This window comes from Lepidochelys olivacea (genome assembly GCF_965140295.1).
Source record: "Lepidochelys olivacea isolate rLepOli2 genome assembly, chromosome: 7".
In the NCBI taxonomy this organism is placed as follows: Eukaryota; Metazoa; Chordata; order Testudines; family Cheloniidae; genus Lepidochelys; species Lepidochelys olivacea.
This window is the reverse complement of record NC_140417.1, coordinates 27,349,440-27,371,619: the sequence shown is the minus strand read 5'-3', so window position 1 is coordinate 27,371,619 and position 22,180 is coordinate 27,349,440. Positions and strand designations below refer to the sequence as shown.

The following is a 22,180-nucleotide window of genomic DNA, read 5'->3' as shown; positions in this document are numbered from 1 at the left end:
ATAAGTATGACCTACCTAAAGCTAACATTCCTACCCCTGATTCCAGGTCCCAATTAAAAACACAGTTTGAAAACCTTTAGGAGACCTATGGGGCCTCTTTTACAGAAGGCTTTACCCCCTCTCATTCTATGAACAAATTAAAAAATATTACCTGGTCCCCTGTTGGTCCTCCAAGCTGACACTGTGTTTTCATTAATACATCATTAGGGTAATGACATTGTGCTGATGTTGCTCTCTAAATAGAGCATAAGCCATGAGTAGCACCAGGCCTGTATGCCTTTGCATTCTTTGTTACAGGGAAATATTTTTAAAAATGCATTATTAAAATGTTGAATTTTTTTAAAAAATATTTTTGGTTCTGTTCGATAACCCCTTGGTTTGGGGCATTTGTGCATGAAGTAATCACTTAAGATACCTTAATCATTGCTCTCAGTTGCGAAGTTGGTTCACTTATAATTTATTTGAGCATTTACAATTATATAAGGGCCAAATGTTTATCTGTTTAGAGGACACGTGGGATTGAAATACATTACTTAATGAAATCAGTGACATACTTTAAAAACAAGACTTGAAATTGTGGCTTTATTATTTTGTAGGCAATTAACTGCTACCTCATAGATAATAATGGATTTATTTTAGTATCTGAAGACTACAGACAGGTAAGTGGCAGGCTTTTTTTAACCAGTCCCATATCAGATATTAGAAAACGTTTAGTTTGTTTGATTCTGTTTATTAAACATGGTCTTCAGTGTTGAAGCATTAAGACAATGATCCACATTTAAGGAATAAGTAGCATGAGATTAAAAAGATCCCTCCCTCAAAGAATGTAATTTGCCTCTCAGAGGGCCTCAAAGAATTTCTAGCTCACAGTGGGGTGGGTCTGCTCTAAACTCATAAATTATAGAACTCTTTGCTACAGAGGTATCTGTTCCCCTTTAAGAATTTTTACCTTGAGGAAGAGGGTTCCATGTGGAGTTTTTACCTCATTCAGTTGTGATCTGAAATTCCCATATTTCTGGCTAGATCTCAGCTGAATTAAGTTTGATATGATTAGGTAGGTTTACTGGGATGTAGAACCTTAAATTCTTTCAGAGACATCTTCCCTCACCCTGACCCTTGCTCCCACGAAAAAGAATCATATTTTGTCTGACCAGACTGGTCACTTTCACCAGTGCAATTCAATAGTGGGCAGCAGTGAAACTGACAAGAATCATGTTAATTCAGTCAGCAGCTTCCAGCACCCTTGGCGCCATACCAACCTCTTTATGATGACTGCCTCAGAGTCGGAGACCCCAGGGCTTCCACACTCCTGTGCCAGCAGGCTCTCCAAGCTGTGTGAAGCCAGCTGGCCTAGCAGTCTGGAAGCCCTGGGGCCCCCAAGTCTGAAGCAGTCCACATGGTGGGGCTGCCAAAGAGCTGGGACCCTGGAAGCCCTGGGGTCCCAACTCTGGGACAATCATTCAGGAGGGCTGCCAAGGAGCCAGGCAGGTGAGATGGCAGGAAATTAGCTAGGTTTCCTTGTGAAACCTGCCTGGCAGGCAGATTTTGAAACCTGCCTGTGTTATATTAGGTTCATCAAAGTCAACAAGTTTCTGTGAAATTTTTCACTTGTGACGGATCAATGTTTTCCGGTGGAAAAATGTTTGGTTGAAAACCTTCCAACCAGCTCAGTTTCAAAGCCTACTCTGACTGCATCACAAGCAGGCAGTCTCATGGCAGTATCAAGGGCACAGAGGCAGAAATTGACTTTGACCCTCCCCAACAAAGGAGGCAATACCATCTCCAACTGCCCAGCTCTGAAGGCAGTGCCGCCGCCAGCAGCAGTGCAGAGCTAAGGGTAGCAGTACCGCAACCCCCCTACAATAATCTTGCAAACCCCACCTCAAACTCCTTTTGGGTCAGGACCCCTACAATTACAACACTGTGAAATTTCAGATTTAAATAGCTGAAATCATGAAATTTACGATTTTTAAAATCCTATGACCGTGAAATTGACCAAAATGGACCCTGAATATAGTAGGGCCCTGGCAATAAGACTCTGTCTTTCCATACTCCTTTGCCACACACCACACAAAGCTATCTCCTTTGTGCGTGAGGAGGAGGGGCACTATCAGTTACCCTAATATCTGGGATTCTCCTTCTCTGCTGCTATTTGGAGGACTCCTGCTTCAGAAGTAACTAGAGCAGCTCTAAGAGCCCTGCCCTACACCTGGACAATCCATTTCTTTACTTGATCTAAACTGAGCAGTTCAAATGTTCTCAAAAACCCACAAACTGTGTAAAGGTTACTGATTTCTGAGGAGAAGCTAATGTTTAAAACTGTAAAAAGAGTGTTTTGAGTGAGAGCTGTCCTTTAAATGCCTGAATACAACTGACTCATGACTTGATAAATCAGATTTGCTATCTAACATTATACCAGCCTTTCCTGGTCTGGGCTCATTTGACGCTGTCTGATTTCCTGTCTTGCAATTAGGATAATTCTTCTTCATCATTAATCAACCAGTGCTATTGAAATTGGTGCATTTAGTCACATAAAATAAAAATGTTCGCCTTGCCCCTAGCAGGCTTTACACATTCATGTGTTTTGAAAAATGTCCCAGGTTTCCCCTCAGTGAAAAAGGCAATACTTGCTCTTTAGACAGAGGAATGCCCCTTGGCTAGGTCTGTAACTTCTGTCTGCAAACTCCCAGGTGTATAGTTGAGGTCAAGTAAGTTACTTGTAATGAAAACTAGGGTTTAGTTATTCATGCCCTTTCCTCCCGCTTCCCCTAAATTCTGGGATTTTCCCCTTTAAAACAGTGCAAAGATCATGTCCAATTGTTCTGTGAATTGAGGTCCTGAATTAAAAATGCCATCCCTACACTGGAAAAAGACACTGTCCTGCACATGCATGATTCTTTACAGCTCCATTTGCCTAGCTGTCAGGACCAGGCCTAATGGATAATGGGGTTTCTTCCAGATTGTATATCAAATTCATAACAGGAATGTTTGTTTTCTCATCAGAAATTTGTCTTCATTATTCCATATCTTTTCATTTACTGAACAAAGGCAAAATGGATCATTCATCGAGATGAGTGGTTTTAAGCAGGAAATGACTCTAAATGGGGTGAAAATTTATAGGATTGGTGAAATGTAATGTTCCAGCTCCATAAACAGGTCATGCAGGAATTATAAACAATGCTTTTTTATGACCATTTAGGAAATCCTTTCAAAACCAGTTTATATCTTTATGGAGTAGCATTTTAATCACAAGGGTTTGTGATCAGATTAGTTGCATTTTCTTTACAAGCTTGAGATTTGGGTGGTTTTTATTTCTGACATTAGATGTTATGCAATGTACCTCAATCTATTGTATAAACTCACCCATCTGCTCAAGGGTTTACTCTGTAATCCCCATAACTTGTCATGACTGTTAAGTCCTTTTCAATTTTTATGTAGCAGTAGTCCTGAAAATCTATCTATGTAACTGTCAGCTCCACTCTTGTCAGGTCCTAGGATATGCCAGTTTAAATTGTATCCACTCTTTTTTTGCATTTATCTCCACTTCCGGTCATGTATGTTCTTCCCCCTCAGACTGGGAACTTTTTTGGTGAGATCGAGGGGGCTGTGATGAACAAATTGTTAACAATGGGCTCCTTTAAAAGGTAAGAATTTTACAACCTTCTCTCCCTTAAAAAAAGGTTTGTATAAATAAAGTAAAATAAAACCAAGGTCAAATAAAACAAGCCCAAAGTTGACTGAGTGGCTGGATTCTGCTTGTGCTCATGTTCCAGGTGATCTTCGTAATTTGATGCCACATACATGGACTGTTACAAGTCTTGGAGACTTGGGTTACAATGAGTTTCCTGTTAACACAGTATAGCTTATTGGAGTATGATACTGAAATAAGAATCTGAGTCCAATCCTGTTCCCATTGACTTCAATGGCCGCAGAATTGGGCCCTATATACTGCAGAGCAGCTTAAAAAGATTTTTAAAGCAAGTCACAGAGGAAATAGAAAACAATGTAACCTATATAATCCTGGAGATTCTCCTCTTTAGAAAAGACAAACCAGAAAAGTCCAAAGTGTCCCAGAGATAAAAGGGAAGGAATTACTTCTCATTGATATATTTTCACTCACATTTACTATCTCAGCCTCGCAAAATTGTCATGAAAATTGACCAGGCCAGGCAAAAATCTACTTGCTGGGCCTTACCAACATCGTAATGAAAAACAAATGAATTTTTTTATGTGCCCATCAAAATAAATTACTCACTTCAGGGAAGTGGGCAAGTAGAATTTTGCAAGGATATGTTAACCTTATCTCCCAACTCAGTACTAGATTCTGCCTGGTTTTTACACAGCTCTAAATAGCCTCCATCCCTTCACCGTTGTATGCCCCATATAAGAGCTGTGAAGAACTGTAGTCCTTGCATTTACCCACCCTTCTGCTGTATTGTTACTGCTGTTGTACTCAAGCTAGCTTTGATTTTAAAGCTAAGTCACACCTCCTGATTGTAGTGTAGTCATATCCTTAGAGGCCGTATGCTTCCTGTGCTCCTGTTGGGCTGTACAGTGGTTCATCACACACAATAAAGAGCTCTCCCAAAATGAGAAGATCTAGCACTCAGTGAATAGTCCCAAATCCTAGTTTTCTGATGGTGGCAACCTTAATTCTGCTGGCAAAGGAACTGTTATTTGTTTACTGTTACATTTTTAATAGTTATTATGAAATGAAGTGAACTAATTCCTATTTACTAAATGGGTTCTGGGATGGAAGGGCAAGAAGCAAGCCATTTTATTTAATCCAAGCTAAAAATCGGCATTAAATGCAAAGGATAATGCTTTGCCTCCAATCTTTGCTTTTTTCCTATCCGGCAGAATATTGGCATTTTAAATAGTTGTTCAACCAAAAATTCAGTGGGGCTGAGCTCCATGACTAACATAAATGAAGTGAAGGATCCATCTCATGTGCAGCAATAGCCAACTTGGAATGGCTAATCGGTTCATGTTTAGCTATGAGGCAGCTAGAAAGAATGAAGCCAACATCGAATCCACTAACTGAGAGTGACTGAACCACACACTGAAAGCAAAATTTAAACACAGTGAGTGGATTATTTAAACAGAATTAGCTGGTCGTTGCCAGTGAATTTAAAAAATGGGTTAGAATCAAACTGGTATAATTGCACTAAATGAGCCACCTGCTCTTTCTGTGGTACAGCAGATAGCCCAGTGCAACAGAAAGTAAAGTCACTTTCATCTGAGGTATACAAGGCTTTTAAAAAGAATCCTCCCACCAACATGGAATGGGAACCTTTCCTGGGTTTGTAATGAACATTAATCAGACGTGTTCCTTGTTTAAAGGTTATTGTTTTCTTTTTACTTTACCTTAATGTATTTATTTATTTTTATTTCAAATCAGGGGAAAAAAGCATGTAAGGGTTTGGAGGGGATCTCTGCATTCTGGGCATTGATGCTGCATGAGCACAACAGAGCAGTTGCCATAAATATTATGTACATCATATTTCCTATTATTATGGTTATTATGGAGATCAGATTAGAGAGCAGGCTCTAATCGGTCTCTATATTCTTTGAAGTTTTTCTCTGATGATTTCCAGAGCTATCCTTTATTCCAGTTTGCTGCCTATATGTTGTCTACTTTCCAGCAGATGTGTGTGCTATAAAAAGTGTCACCTGAGCTGTTTGTGCTCCTCAGTGGCTTAGCTGGCAAAGTGTAGGCTTCCATGATACCTGGACCAACACCATAAAACACAAAAGGCATTTATTGACACACCCTGAGAAATGGGAGTCCTAAAGTTCCTCTTGAACCTAGCTATCCCAAGTGGCAATACAAAGAGATTCCACTACATCACAGATTCATGCTAATTATCACACAAACTAAGGGCCCGATCCTGCAAAGGGATCAGATGACCTCTTGTGATATTCTGAGTTCCCTCAACTTCTATTGGATAAGAGAGCACTCAGTACTTCTCACAATCAGGCTGGAAGCATTGGGCAAAAGGGGGTTGTTTCCGTAAGTCCACATTTGTTTTCATCATGTACCTGGGTATTCACAAATCCATCCATATATTGGCTGTTTGTATTTTAATGTGAAACTTCAAGTAGAACTAAAAAGTCTTTTTCTTAGACTGAGTAGTGCACTTTTGTTGATCTTCTTAGTTTGAACTTTATGTTCAGGAAAATATATAGTCTTTTTCTTAGCAAATTACCTCTGTAGTCACATGGCCTGTTGACTGTTAAGTCCTTAGTTATCAAATCATTGTCTACTGTACGTTCTGTATAATGCACACAGTCCGGTATTAAAATGTCATTTAAATGCATTACCAATTAAATTAAGATGTACATATGGAAGGAACTGAATTGATATAAACCAAAAAGCTGCAGCTTTTATAGGTACTGAAACTTATCATGAAAAACTTCTTCTCAATTAAAAAGATTTGCTACAAGAACCAATATACTTTAGCTTTTTGCAAGAGTCACACCACACAGTTCATGGGAATAGTGTGAAATGCTATTTGTTTGCTGAAAGAAAAGTATATAATGTGGAAAAGCCTACAAAATCAGAGATCTATGAATAAATATGTTTATAAAAGGGATGAACTGAGTAAAAATGGAAGAGAAAGCCGAAGGTCTAGTCTACCAAAAAGTCCCCCCAAAATTCTTCAGTAGGATCTAAAAATGAGTACATTTTAAAGGCAAATATGACACAATATCCTCTCCTCTTGACAGTTCTGTTTCCATCAGGCATTCTCCTGGCCCCTGCAGAAGGACCTCTACTTTGGTATTTAATCATGTTCTCAGAACATAAGACCAAACTGGTGGACACCTGGATTCCAGCTTTCCCAGATGCTAAGGCTCACTAACAATTTCTTGTTGCTCTGAAGGCTGCTCTTACTGCTCGCCTTCCCCTGCTTCTTTCATTTATCTTTCTTTATGTGCTTCCTAGTGAATAATGCATGCTGTCTGTGCTTTTAAAGTACGGTACATTCCAAACCTCTTACCGTTTTCTCTCTCTCTCTCTCTCACTCACACACACGCATGCATGCACACACATTCTATCTTTTGATTGGCTTATAAATTAAGTTTAGTGAAAGTTCGCCAAATCTTAGAAATGTTTTGCTTCTTGGTTATAATCCTCACTATCCTATGAAATTCCGAAAGCTTTGAAAAGCTACATGCAAAACTGCAAAGCATTTTTGAAGCCAAATACTGGAAAAAGAATAACTTAGTGGGTCACGCCACTCCCTTTCAGACATAACAGCCTTCTAAAGAAGCATGTTCACCTGTGTACCATGGGACATTTTAACATGTAAGCTCCTTGACTGAGACATGACTTTTAATTAAATGTGCTGGGAATATTTTAAAAGATAAATGTTATATTTGCAAGTCTTGTTTTCTTTAATTTAGTGCTTAGCTTCCTACTGGATGGACTGATTTATTTATTTGGTGGTATTCAAAACCATTTAAAAATGCAATGACCTTTTTATCCGCAATTTGTTTATGAAATGTGCACTTTGGAGGAGACTACTGCTGAGAGTGAAGGGGCAGTCAAGAGGGGCTTAATGTAGCTGTATTCACCTGTACAAATTTGACCATTATTTCGCTGGTCCAGAGGAAAACAGTCCCTATTTCTGATGTATTTAATTGCTGTAGTCCCCAGGGCCTGTTTCTACTCCCACTGAAGAAGTCAATGAAAATCTTGCATCGACTTTGAGCAGGATCAGACCCAACATATACCCCAAAAGTATGTCATAAAATATGACAAAATTAATGCACTCAGGTGCAGGGTTGTGGGAGGGGAGGGTTGTTGCTGTTTTTGGTTTGGGGTTTTGGGGGGGTTATTTGCATTTTGGGGGTTTTTTTGGTTAACAAAAATGCCCTGCACAATAGGCCTCATTTGTAACCTGCACACAATCTCTAGGCATTAAAGATAGATCAGTCTCCCCATCTTACCTAATGACGTTGCCAGAAAGAGGAGCCCTGTTCTGACTGTTTAAATTTGCCAGCTGTATTTCTTGACCGGTGCTCTTGTCACTTTTTCATGGCTCTGTGGTATGCTCTTGGCCCATCCGACATCTAAGATTCAAGGGCTCATAACTGAATTTGGGTTTAGACTTTAGGTCTGAGTGAATTTTACTACCACTTTCATACAGTGTATTAAGATATACAGGAATATCTTTACCCAACTGTAAGGCCCCAACCATGTGTGCTGTGTAAAAGGGTCCTTGTTCTGCATGCTAGAAATAAACGTCGAGTTGTAGCTTTATAAATGTTATGCTTTGCAGTATCTTGGCAATTAGAAGCAGTTAAAAACTAGTTCAGCTCTTCTCCTAAGCACAGCCAAAGACATGCGCTGACAAGTTATTTTTGTCAAAGGCATAATTTATTTTTATTTTTTTAACTGAATTTAGTAGTGATGAAAGGTGCTGGATTGACAGCCCTGGAGACTATAATAATCTGTTTGTCTATCCTTACACTGTTCAGCCAGTGACCTACAGGGCCACCTCTAAGCCTGAGAGGCTAGTTCACTCTCCATGCTCATTAAATCTTGCCCTTCTGCTGAGAATTCAAGCAAGGATGCCAACTGTGTTTGAGGAGGTGGACATCTGTCCATTAGAACTGGACTGAGACCCATCAATTCATTTCACACAGGCCACTATTCAGTCACTGCCTAACTGGGTGGGATTTCAACTCACAGCCTAGAGGTTATATTTCATGTCCCCTACCGGTCACCTGAGTCACCCAGTCCCCTAACGGTAAAAATTTCACAACATTTACTTGCAATGTACTGTGCATGTTTCATCACATAGCTGAAAAATAGTTTGTTGTAAAATACCATAGTATTGTCCGCTGACACTTGGGAATCTTAGTAGGCAGTACATGCATTCGTTATGGGATCATGATTAGGTGGTATTAAAAGGAGCACTGGAGATGAATCTAACAGTTGCTCACAGGCACATATATTAAGCTAAGATGACTCAGGGTCAGAATTTTTTGGTTTGCTGAATTTTGGAAGAAGATTGTGTTAATTACTCACTTTGGCACAGGGCTACTCCCATTGACAATTTCCCTGCTTCCCTTTGTGTGCATTTCCTCCTTTCTTATAGAATTGCAGCTTGCATAAGTTACAAGACAGAATCATATAAAGCTTGTTATTCATATAAATTACATATATGCCATAATATCTTTAATTGGTGAGAAAATTACTATTTTTATTCAGTTGCATGTCTTTGCTAGTATATTTGTAAATAAGAATGTTTGACATTGATAGGTAGAAAGTAAAACACATGCTGAAGATCTAGCTGAAAGTAATACATAAGTTAGTATAACCTGTGCTGCTGGTTGTGATGGGGTGTATAAACCCTGCACTAGGACTGAAGGGGTTAAAGGATAGATCTGGGCCCAGACAACCCCGCCCAGAGCATGCTCCAGATGGAACTTAAAAGGAAGCCAGACCACTCAGAAAGGGAAAGACAAGGCAGGGAGAAAGATATGCCTTGGGAGCGCCTAAGAAGGGATGCTGCAGCAGCTCTTCTAGGAAAAGGGGAGCCTATCTGGTGGGCCTAGACAGACTAAAGGTGCAGTTTATACCTTTTCTTCAGCATCTGTTGTTATAGATGGAAAAGCATGGACTATAGAATGGGGGGTAGGAAGTGGCCCAGATAGGGCAACTGTAAGGCGCCCTTGGTAACCCTCGCAGAGCCCTGGGTCGAGCCCAGTAGAGGGGAGAGCCCGGGCTCTCCTACCAACCACCCTCTGCACTAAGGAGGAACTCACCCCCTAATCACTGGGTGATGCTTCCATCAAGTGACAACATCCCAACTTGGTGGAGAATGTAAGCATTCACGCTGGGTCTGCTGTAAGACTTTGAGAAGAAGAACTGGAAGGGAAGAAAAAGAGGGGAGAGAGAGAGAGAATGAGAAGAAAAATGGATTTCGACAAATTTTTGAAGTGGCTGATGGTCAGCCAACAGCAGCAGAACCAGGTTTTCCAACATATGACTGCCCAACAACAGCAATAACAGCTTATCCAGGAGCAGGCGACAACAGCAGGAACAGCAACAAGCCTGCTTCAACAGGTGATGGCCATTTTACAACCTCCCGGAGCAAACGCAAACATGGCGACTGGTACCTTGAGCCCCACCACAATTACGAACCTCCTGTAAGACTCACAAAAATGGGGCCAGAAGATGACTCCAAAGCTTTCTCAGTCACTTTCAAGAGGGTCATCACAGCAGCTTGATGGCCATCCAAATACAGGACTGTTTTGCTGGCACCATATCTTACTGGACTTACTCAAGCTATGTACTGGAACTTTGATGCCATGGAAGCCCAAGATTATGCTAAGGTCAAGGGGCCATCTTGGACACCTTCCGTATCATGGCAGAAACCCACCAATAGTGCTTATGTTGGGAAAGATGTCCCCTGGGGACCCAGTTATGAGCAGTGACCAAGAGGCTTAAGGAATACTCTTGGCAGTGGCTCCAGCCCAACAGATGGACAGGAGGACAGGTGGCCAAACAAGTGGTGCTGGAACAATTTAGCAGCTGCAGACCTGACAGTGGTGCCACTCAAAACCAAAGATGCTCACCCCAGCTGACCAGTGACAGCAGACCTTCTGGCCTGCTGAGGGGGCAACCCACTGGGGAACTGCATGCCAGGTCTGGCGCCCCCAGCCAGTCCATGGCTATAACAAAGCCCTAGAAGACTGGTTCCAAGGGGAGGAAAGAGTGAGAGGACGGACCAGTCCCAAAGAAAGACCCACCACACAAGTCCCACCTCCTCTGTGCAGTCAGGGGTGGAAAAAAAACCTCAACTCACACTTGCTTTTTTGTGCTAGCAACAGGTCATTTCTGCTGTGACTGCTCCTTCATGAATTGCCCCGATGGGCAGGCATGGATGCCAGACACCTGGGTTAGAAAAAGAGGCCTGGCCAAGAATCTAATCCCTGTGTGGATCAACGGGGTAGAGGTGACAGCCCTAATAGTGTTGAGGTGCAGCCAATGCTGATCTGAGGACAACTAGCAGGACCCAGAGATAACCTGGGAGAAATCTTCTACCTCTAATGCATGCACAGCAATGTAGGCCTATATCCCACAAGTGAGATACAGTTCACTGTAGGAAGCTGCATGGGAAAAATACTGTCAAGCATGGTCCCCACTCTGGCCTACCCAGTGATTTTGGGTTAGATGTTTAATTTTCTTGAACCAGATTTTTACTCAACTGCAAGTACATTGTAAAGTGCAACACTGAATTTACTGTATCAGGAAACTGACTATAAAAGGGTTTCACCAAAATGGATATATCCCCCAAGTTTATCTAAAACAAAGGTGCATAGTTAGCTGTTGAAAATTTGTTTTCCATTACTTAAAGTTTTATATATAGTTTGTGTCTATCATATATCAGATTTTGAAAGCAACTGTTCTGTGGACTTCAGTGACGATGATAAAGTATGGAAATGTGGGCAGTTAACAGTACAGTGATGTCATAAAGACTCAGGCATGTTCCCTCTGGCAAGAATAATCTACTGATTCTAAGAACACATCAGGCTTGGGTTGGGCATAACTAGATGGGTTTAAATTTAGATCAGAGGGAAAGCTGGCAATTATCATGTTCTTTAACTATAAACAGCTGAACAGGACACAGGTAGCCACAAACTTTTCAAACAGCATCACAATCACTTCAGAAAGGCTAAATAACCTAAAAATCTTTCTTTTTGCAACATTTAGTTAAACCTGTCTAAATATTGAGGAAAAATTATTTTATAACATCTTAGAATGACATTAGTATTAATATAATACTGTAGAAATGAAATCTTTACACAGAAGCACTTCAGAATCTTGAAAAAAGAAAAGGAGTACTTGTGGCACCTTAGAGACTAACCAATTTATTAGAGCATAAGCTTTTGTGAGCTACAGCTCACTTCATCAGATGCATATCGTGGAAACTGCAGCAGACTTTATATATACACAGAGAATATGAACCAATACCTCCTCCCACCCCACTGTCCTGCTGGTAATAGCTTATCTAAAGTGATCATCAGGTGGGCCATTTCCAGTACAAATCCAGGTTTTCTCACCCTCCACCCCCCCACACAAATTCACTCTCCTGCTGGTGATAGCCCATCCAAAGTGACAACTCTTTACACAATGTGCATGACAATCAAGTTGGGCTATTTCCTGCACAAATCCAGGTTTTCTCACATCCCCCCCACCCCCATACACACACAAACTCACTCCCCTGCTGGTAATAGCTCATCCAAACTGACCACTCTTCAAGTTTAAATCCAAGTTAAACCAGAAAATCTGGGGGGGGGGGGTAGGAAAAAACAAGAGGAAACAGGCTACCTTGCATAATGACTTAGCCACTCCAAGTCTCTATTTAAGCCTAAATTAATAGTATCCAATTTGCAAATGAATTCCAATTCAGCAGTTTCTCGCTGGAGTCTGGATTTGAAGTTTTTTTGTTTTAAGATAGCGACCTTCATGTCTGTGATTGCGTGACCAGAGAGATTGAAGTGTTCTCTGACTGGTTTATGAATGTTATAATTCTTGACATCTGATTTGTGTCCATTTATTCTTTTACGTAGAGACTGTCCAGTTTGACCAATGTACATGGCAGAGGGGCATTGCTGGCACATGATGGCATATATCACATTGGTGGATGTGCAGGTGAACGAGCCTCTGATAGTGTGGCTGATGTTATTAGGCCCTGTGATGGTGTCCCCTGAATAGATATGTGGGCACAATTGGCAACGGGCTTTGTTGCAAGGATAAGTTCCTGGGTTAGTGGTTCTGTTGTGTGGTATGTGGTTGTTGGTGAGTATTTGCTTCAGGTTGCTGTAGGCAAGGACTGGCCTGTCTCCCAAGATTTGTGAGAGTGTTGGGTCATCCTTTAGGATAGGTTGTAGATCCTTAATAATGCGTTGGAGGGGTTTTAGTTGGGGGCTGAAGGTGACGGCTAGTGGCGTTCTGTTATTTTCTTTGTTAGGCCTGTCCTGTAGTAGGTAACTTCTGGGAACTCTTCTGGCTCTATCAATCTGTTTCTTTACTTCTGCAGGTGGGTATTGTAGTTGTAAGAAAGCTTGACAGAGATTTTGTAGGTGTTTGTCTCTGTCTGAGGGGTTGGAGCAAATGCGGTTGTATCGCAGAGCTTGGCTGTAGACGATGGATCGTGTGGTGTGGTCAGGGTGAAAGCTGGAGGCATGCAGGTAGGAATAGCGGTCAGTAGGTTTCCGGTATAGGGTGGTGTTTATGTGACCATTGTTTATTAGCACTGTAGTGTCCAGGAAGTGGATCTCTTGTGTGGACTGGACCAGGCTGAGGTTGGTGGTGGGATGGAAATTGTTGAAATCATGGTGGAATTCCTCAAGGGCTTCTTTTCCATGGGTCCAGATGATGAAGATATCATCAATATAGCACAAGTAGAGTAGGGGCTTTAGGGGACGAGAGCTGAGGAAGCGTTGTTCTAAGCCAGCCATAAAAATGTTGGCATACTGTGGGGCCATGCGGGTACCCATAGCAGTGCCGCTGATTTGAAGGTATACATTGTCCCCAAATGTGAAGTAGTTATGGGTAAGGACAAAGTCACATAGTTCAGCCACCAGGTTAGCCGTGACATTATCGGGGATAGTGTTCTTGACGGCTTGTAGTCCATCTTTGTGTGGAATGTTGGTGTAGAGGGCTTCTACATCCATAGTGGCCAGGATGGTGTTATCAGGAAGATCACCGATGGATTGAAGTTTCCTCAGGAAGTCAGTGGTGTCTCGAAGGTAGCTGGGAGTGCTGGTAGCGTAGGGCCTGAGGAGGGAGTCTACATAGCCAGACAATCCTGCTGTCAGGGTGCCAGTGCCTGAGATGATGGGGCGCCCAGGATTTCCAGGTTTATGGATCTTGGGTAGTAGATAGAATATCCCAGGTCGGGGTTCCAGGGGTGTGTCTGTGCGGATTTGATCTTGTGCTTTTTCAGGAAGTTTCTTGAGCAAATGCTGTAGTTGCTTTTGGTAACTCTCAGTGGGATCAGAGGGTAATGGCTTGTAGAAACTCGTGTTGGAGAGCTGCCGAGCAGCCTCTTGTTCATATTCCGACCTATTCATGATGACAACAGCACCTCCTTTGTCAGCCTTTTTGATTATGATGTCAGAGTTGTTTCTGAGGCTGTGGATGGCATTGCGTTCCGCATGGCTGAGGTTATGGGGCAAGTGATGCTGCTTTTCCACAATTTCAGCCCGTGCACGTCGGCGGAAGCACTCTATGTAAAAGTCCAGTCTGCTGTTTCGACCTTCAGGAGGAGTCCACCTAGAATCCCTCTTTCTGTAGTGTTGGTAGGGAGACCTCTGTGGATTAGTATGCTGTTCAGAGGTATTTTGGAAATATTCCTTGAGTCGGAGACGTCGAAAATAGGATTCTAGGTCACCACAGAACTGTATCATGTTCGTGGGAGTGGAGGGGCAGAAGGAGAGGCCCCGAGATAGAACAGCTGCTTCTGCTGGGCTGAGAGTAGAAAGTAGAGTAGAGAGAGAGGCTCAGCTCTCGTCCCCTAAAGCCCCTACTCTACTTGCGCTATATTGATGACATCTTCATCATCTGGACCCATGGAAAAGAAGCCCTTGAGGAATTCCACCATGATTTCAACAATTTCCATCCCACCACCAACCTCAGCCTGGTCCAGTCCACACAAGAGATCCACTTCCTGGACACTACAGTGCTAATAAACAATGGTCACATAAACACCACCCTATACCGGAAACCTACTGACCGCTATTCCTACCTGCATGCCTCCAGCTTTCACCCTGACCACACCACACGATCCATCGTCTACAGCCAAGCTCTGCGATACAACCGCATTTGCTCCAACCCCTCAGACAGAGACAAACACCTACAAGATCTCTGTCAAGCTTTCTTACAACTACAATACCCACCTGCAGAAGTAAAGAAACAGATTGATAGAGCCAGAAGAGTTCCCAGAAGTTACCTACTACAGGACAGGCCTAACAAAGAAAATAACAGAACGCCACTAGCCGTCACCTTCAGTCCCCAACTAAAACCCCTCCAACGCATTATTAAGGATCTACAACCTATCCTAAAGGATGACCCAACACTCTCACAAATCTTGGGAGACAGGCCAGTCCTTGCCTACAGCAACCTGAAGCAAATACTCACCAACAACCACATACCACACAACAGAACCACTAACCCAGGAACTTATCCTTGCAACAAAGCCCGTTGCCAATTGTGCCCACATATCTATTCAGGGGACACCATCACAGGGCCTAATAACATCAGCCACACTATCAGAGGCTTGTTCACCTGCACATCCACCAATATGATATATGCCATCATGTGCCAGCAATGCCCCTCTGCCATGTACATTGGTCAAACTGGACAGTCTCTACGTAAAAGAATAAATGGACACAAATCAGATGTCAAGAATTATAACATTCATAAACCAGTCAGAGAACACTTCAATCTCTCTGGTCACGCAATCACAGACATGAAGGTCGCTATCTTAAAACAAAAAAACTTCAAATCCAGACTCCAGCGAGAAACTGCTGAATTGGAATTCATTTGCAAATTGGATACTATTAATTTAGGCTTAAATAGAGACTTGGAGTGGCTAAGTCATTATGCAAGGTAGCCTGTTTCCTCTTGTTTTTTCCTACCCCCCCCCCCAGATTTTCTGGTTTAACTTGGATTTAATCTTGAAGAGTGGTCAGTTTGGATGAGCTATTACCAGCAGGAGAGTGAGTTTGTGTGTGTATGGGGGTGGGGGGGATGTGAGAAAACCTGGATTTGTGCAGGAAATAGCCCAACTTGATTGTCATGCACATTGTGTAAAGAGTTGTCACTTTGGATGGGCTATCACCAGCAGGAGAGTGAATTTGTGTGGGGGGGTGGAGGGTGAGAAAACCTGGATTTGTACTGGAAATGGCCCACCTGATGATCACTTTAGATAAGCTATTACCAGCAGGACAGTGGGGTGGGAGGAGGTATTGGTTCATATTCTCTGTGTATATATAAAGTCTGCTGCAGTTTCCACGATATGCATCTGATGAAGTGAGCTGTAGCTCACAAAAGCTTATGCTCTAATAAATTGGTTAGTCTCTAAGGTGCCACAAGTACTCCTTTTCTTTTTGCGAATACAGACTAACACGGCTGTTACTCTGAAACCTTTCAGAATCTTGGATCACTACTTTTGCTATTCATGCTACAGTGGTGTTTGCAAGTATTAGCACTAGAAGTCTTTTACCATTTTGATGTACAGGAAATCTTAGAGCTGTAACACATTTTCAAGAATAAAGGAAAGCTGGCATTTGAATTTGTGAATGCTGTAGAACCCATTTGTATTGATCTTTAATATCTATTAATAGTGACGTTGAATGAAAGTCCTGAATTGTTTCAACATGTTGTAGTGTTCAAATTTCAGCGTCATTATGGGCATCATCCTATGGCCATTCATGGTTACTGCAATCTTCCCATTGGCTTCCATTGGTGAAGTATTAGACCTTATGAAGCTGTCTACAGTCATACTTTTGCTAATGTGATCTGCACATCCTTTGTTGATGTTGTTGTTTGAATTGTCTTTGGAAAGATGCAGGTTTTCAGTAGCATTGAAGCTGACCCTTTGAAAAACAGCATAACACTTATTTTACTCAGTTTGGTAGGATTTAATAGCCATTGTTAATTAGCACATGTTGTAACAACATCAGTACTTCCTTCACAAAAGCAGAATTTATTCCAGGCCTTTATTAGGAAAACTGTATCTGTCCTGCAGCTTTCCTTAAGATTTGTTCAATTTTTTTTCCACCTGGATATGCTGTCTCTGTTTTGAAAGCGACTTTCCTATACTTTCCGCCTGTAACCGGAATCTTCTCTCTGGAAACACTTTAATATATTTAGAAAAGACTATAAACACATTGCAGTATCATACACACATGGGTTTGTGGCACTCCAGCCCAGCAATAGCTATTATGCTATTTGCTCACCTTGATTGAAAGGATATCTGTTATAACGCTCTCCGTGTGCCTTAAAGCTAAGGCTTACTTCTTGCCTTACAGCAAAGTAAAATTCTGTTTCACTACATGTTTTAACCCAGGTGTTACAAACAATAAGAGCAATCTTAGATTTTTCCAAAACAATACCATCCTTACCCATCAGCCTGTGTAACCAGGGTTATTCCGTTAAATTTTGTATTTAAAATTACTTGTTTGAATTCATATTGCAATATTTTATTAACCTTTATCATTGAATGTTTAGTAAAGAAATCACACGCAACATTTCACTTATACAATCATAGTATTTACAAGCGTTAATATTAAAAAAATATTTAAAGACATCTTCCAATATTTAAGACTGGAGTCTAAATGATAATTATAACAGATGTTCTAAGTGGTACATAGTAATATAATTTCATTAAAACTTCTAGGCAGGATAAAGCAATCTTCAGATTAACAAACCTCTTATAGCAGATGAAGCTGGCATTAGATGATATGATTGCACTTTTCAAATACCACGTTTGCAGTACTTTTATTCATTATATTAAACATACCAGGAAAGGAGTGAAAACTGAACACTAAGAACAGACAACGGGGCATGGGAGAGTGGGGGCATTTCAGCGAAGTAGTCTTCTTTGGCAATTCTTCATAGAACAATTAAAGCCTGTAAACTGCTCTTCTTTGTGTGCTTAACACGTGCTGACATCAGTGATAAGAGCAGTGCATGGTTCTTAGATACAGAGGAGTGAAACACAGGAGCCACGACTGGAGATGGAGAGGCTTGGAAAGTGTAACCCTGGTTAGCGGGGAGAAGGGGGAAAGCTAGAAGAAGTGGTGTATTTCTGCATGCCATAAGGGCAGCACAACTTACACCATGTACTGCTCTGTTTGTCTTGGCAGATCTGTGTGCGTGGATCTGGCTGTGGGCGTGATTCTGCCAAATATGGTCAGTGTTTAACCTACACCCATGTATAGGTCTCTAGTTATGCGTTTTGTCTACCATTTGCCTCTTTCTGCCAGGCCGATACAGCTCTGGCTTCCTTGCCATTTTTTTTACTGGACATAAGATATAGTAAGTAAGAAAGCATTATGTGACACATACTAAATGTTTAGCTGAAACTGCAGGATCCAAACCACTTAGTCAAAATATATCTGAGCCAGAAAGAAATATACTGTGTAACTAATATATAACATTTGAATAAAAGGAGTACTTGTGGCACCTTAGAGACTAACAAATTTATTTGAGCATAAGATTTCATGAGCTACAGCTCACTTCATCGGACGCATTCAGTGGAAAATACAGTGGGGAGATTTATATACACAGAGAACATGAAACAATGGGTGTTACCATACACACTGTAAGGAGAGTGATCGACTAAGGTGGGCTATTACCAGCAGGAGAGCGGGGGGTGGGGAGAAAATCTTTTGTAGAGATAATCAAGGTGGGCCATTTCCACTAGTTGACAAGAACATCTGAGGAACAGTGGGGGGGTGGGCGGGGGGGAAATAAACATGGGGAAATAGTTTTACTTTGTGTAATGACCCATCCACTCCCAGTCTCTATTCAAGCCTAAGTTAATTGTATCGAGTTTGCAAATTAATTCCAATTCAGCAGTCTCTCGTTGGAGTCTGTTTTAGAAGTTTTTTTGTTGAAGAATTGCCACTTTTAGGTCTGTAATCGAGTGACCAGAGAGATTGAAGTGTTCTCCAACTGGTTTTTGAATGTTACAATTCTTGACGTCTGATTTGTGTCCATTTATTCTTTTACGTAGAGACTGTCCAGTTTGGCCAATGTACATGGCAGAGGGGCATTGCTGGCACATGATGGTATATATCACATTGGTAGATGTGCAGGTGAACGAGCCTCTGATAGTGTGGCTGATGTGATTAGGCCCTATGATGGTGTCCCCTGAATAGATATGTGGACACAGCTGGCAATGGGCTTTATTGCAAGGATAGGTTCCTGGGTTAGTGGTTCTGTTGTGTGGTGTGTAGTTGCTGGTGAGTATTTGCTTCAGGTTGGGGGGCTGTCTGTAACCAAGGACTGGCCTGTCTCCCAAGATCTGTGAGAGTGATGCTTGTCCTTCAGGATAGGTTGTAGATCCTTGATGATGCGTTGGAGAGGTTTTAGTTGAGGGCTGAAAGTGATGGCTAGTGACGTTCTGTTATTTTCTTTGTTGGGCCTGTCCTGCAGTAGGTGACTTCTGAGTACTCTTCTGGCTCTTTCAATCTGTTTCTTCACTTCTGCAGGTGGGTATTGTAGTTGTAAGAATGCTTGACAGAGATCTTGTAGGTGTTTGTCTCTGTCTGAGGGGTTGAAGGAAATGCGGTTGTATCGTACAGCTTGGCTGTAGACAATGGATCGTGTGGTGTGGTCAGGGTGAAAGCTGGAGGCATGTAGGTAGGAATAGTGGTCAGTAGGTTTCCGGTATAGGGTGGTGTTTATGTGACCATCGCTTATTAGCACCATAGTGTCCAGGACGTGGATCTCTTGTGTGGACTGGTCTAGGCTGAGGTTGATGGTAGGGGGGAAATTGTTGAAATCATGGTGGAATTCCTCAAGGGCTTCTTTTCTATGGGTCCAGATGATGAAGATGTCATCAATGTAGCACAAGTAGAGTAGGGGCATTAGGGGACGAGAGCTGAGGAAGCGTTGTTCTAAGCCAGCCATAAAAATGTTGGCATACTGTGGGGCCATGCGGGTACCCATAGCAGTGCCGCTGATTTGAAGGTATACATTGTCCCCAAATGTGAAATAGTTATGGGTGAGGACAAAGTTCAGCCACCAGGTTTGCCGTGACATCACTGTTCCTCAGACGTTCTTGTCAACTGCTGGAAATGGCCCACCTTGATTATCACTACAAAAGGTTTTCTCCCCCCCCCCCCGCCCCGCTCTCCTGCTGGTAATAGCTCATCTTAAGTGATCACTCTCCTTACAGTGTGTATGGTAACACTCATTGTTTCATGTTCTCTATGTATATAAATCTCCGCACTGTATTTTCCACTGAATGCATCCGATGAAGTGAGCTGTAGCTCACGAAAGCTTATGCTCAAATAAATTTGTTAGTCTCTAAGGTGCCCCAAGTACTCCTTTTCTTTTTGCGAATACAGACTAACACAGCTGCTACTCTGAAACCTAACATTTGAATGATTCTCAGAACCTCTTAGTGACAGTTCCAGTCACAAATTTAGATTATATATAGTTACCTAACAATATGGACTGCAACAATTTGCACTTTGGATTGCTAACATTTCACGTATATGGTATAGAATGCTTCTGAGTGACGTTAAAAATGTGTCATTAGCTGACTCTTTGGCTTTGACATGCCACTGTGGCATCCTATGGCCTAACCCTAGAGTGTGATGTGCTTTTCATTTCACTTAGAGGCATGCCAAATGTTAGAGAACACTCCAGTCCCCTTTCACATTTTTATAAGCCATTCACATCCACTTGTGTTCTCTCATACTTATGATGATGAAATCATTAAATGGATGTTTAATTTACATTAGTAACGTTTGTTAATTCAGACTTGTAATGACTTATTAAATGATGATTAAAATCAATATTTCATCTGTCACAGATGTTAAAAGCGATCTATGTGGATGGGTGTAATTGACTCATTGTTGTATGGACACATTTTTAGAGACTGTCACAATTCCACGTGTCTCTAAGTGCTGGATTTTACACAAAATCTCTCAGTTATGTCAAAGATGGCAGAGAGCTCCCTTTTGACTATGCATCTGAGGAGGTTCCTATAAATTGTTTATTACAGCAAGCACTATACATATTGAATATTTTGCGCTCATAAAAAGTAGCACAGTTACACTCATGCTGGTTGGAATATCGAAATAGCGAATACGCTGAGCTTCAAACTCCCACTTCTTGGGAAGCCACAACCCTTGGAGGGGATAACTGGTATGTGGACTCTCTAGATGTGTGGAGATGTCTTACTTCACCTTTGAGGGTACAGAGAGTGTTGTGGTACAAGTAGCCCCTCAAATGCATAGGTTGTTTCGCTTTCTGGGGCTAAATGTGCAGATCTCAGTCCAGAATCAAAATCTAATTGTTTAAGCATCCTGTTGAATGTATAGTCTCCTTTTCCTTGCATAGCTTACCTCACCATCTGTTAGACTGTATGTGTACCTTTCCCTATTTTCTCTTCTCCCAACTATGCCGTCGTTTTGTCCCACAGCCTGATAAAATCCTTACGAAGTTTTACAGTGTTTCTTGCCTTTATGCTCCTTTGTCTGGAATGTATTTTAATGACCCTCCCTCCCCTTTCCTCCCCCTTTTAAATTTTATTTTGCTGCCTACTTTGTGGGCAGACCCTGTTGTATTTCACCATTTTATTCTGGTGTGTTTTCTTCTTAGTCAAGCAGTTTTCTGTTCTTCTCTGTAGAATTACACTTTATGACTACCAGGCCATGTGTAGAACAAACAAAGAGAGTAGCGACAGTGCCCATAGCTTACTGGACGTAAGTATAGTTAACATTATGAGCACCCTTGCACAAAATCACCAGAAAATTGTTACAAATATATATATATAAAATTGTTGCAAATTATATATATGATGTAATATTTTGACTGTAGTTATCACAAACCTATTATTGCTATTTGGAACTATTAAAGCTCTTACTTTTATCGTACCATCCCATCCGATATGAACAATGGTTCTATATCCATAAATCCACTGTGTTTAAGTATTTGCAGGACCAAACTCTTGTACGGTAGCTTTTTCCACCAGCACTACTAATGCTAAGGGTCTGTCAGCATGTTATTGTCCCATTTTGAACACCTACTCTCATAACTTTCTAAATTAACTATAAACATTTGCTTTAGGCAAAGATCTGGAATTTTAAAATATATAATTTGTTTAAAAAAAAAGGTTTGGGAGGTTTTAATTACAGGGTGGTTGGATTTGTTAAAGCCTTCAAGTTAATGTTTTCTGCACCTTGTTTTGAAGTTCTGCAGTAAACTGAACAACAGATCTATTTTTCTAAAGTGGAATTTCACTGACCACTTAAACCTAGGTCTGCATATAGACTCCTGTGCCTTCTCAGAACCCGAGTGAAGTCAAATGTGTTCCACGTGAGCAGACCTCTGGTCATTAAAGGATCAGAGCTGCAGTTAATAATTTTAGGGTGTTTTATAATACAAAATATTCATAGTTTTTTTTAAAAGCCAGAA

The 22,180-nt window shown here is 41.4% G+C and overlaps 1 protein-coding gene across 4 annotated transcripts in view; it reads left to right on the top strand.

The window, feature by feature from the left end:
• The window catches only part of CACNA2D3 (calcium voltage-gated channel auxiliary subunit alpha2delta 3), a 728,899-nt gene that overhangs the window by 668,832 nt on the left and 37,887 nt on the right, over positions 1 to 22,180 (top strand). For 2 of the 4 annotated variants that reach the window (XM_084634438.1, XM_084634437.1), the window contains exons 30-32: positions 597 to 659; positions 3,574 to 3,644; positions 21,393 to 21,468. In XM_084634438.1, coding sequence (XP_084490564.1) covers positions 597 to 659; positions 3,574 to 3,644; positions 21,393 to 21,468 — 210 coding nt within the window. Of the gene's footprint in view, positions 1 to 596; positions 660 to 3,573; positions 3,645 to 7,653; positions 7,745 to 17,892; positions 17,939 to 21,392; positions 21,469 to 22,180 lie in introns of those variants that run through there. The other 2 variants (XR_014712447.1, XM_084634439.1) reach the window with 2 other exon arrangements.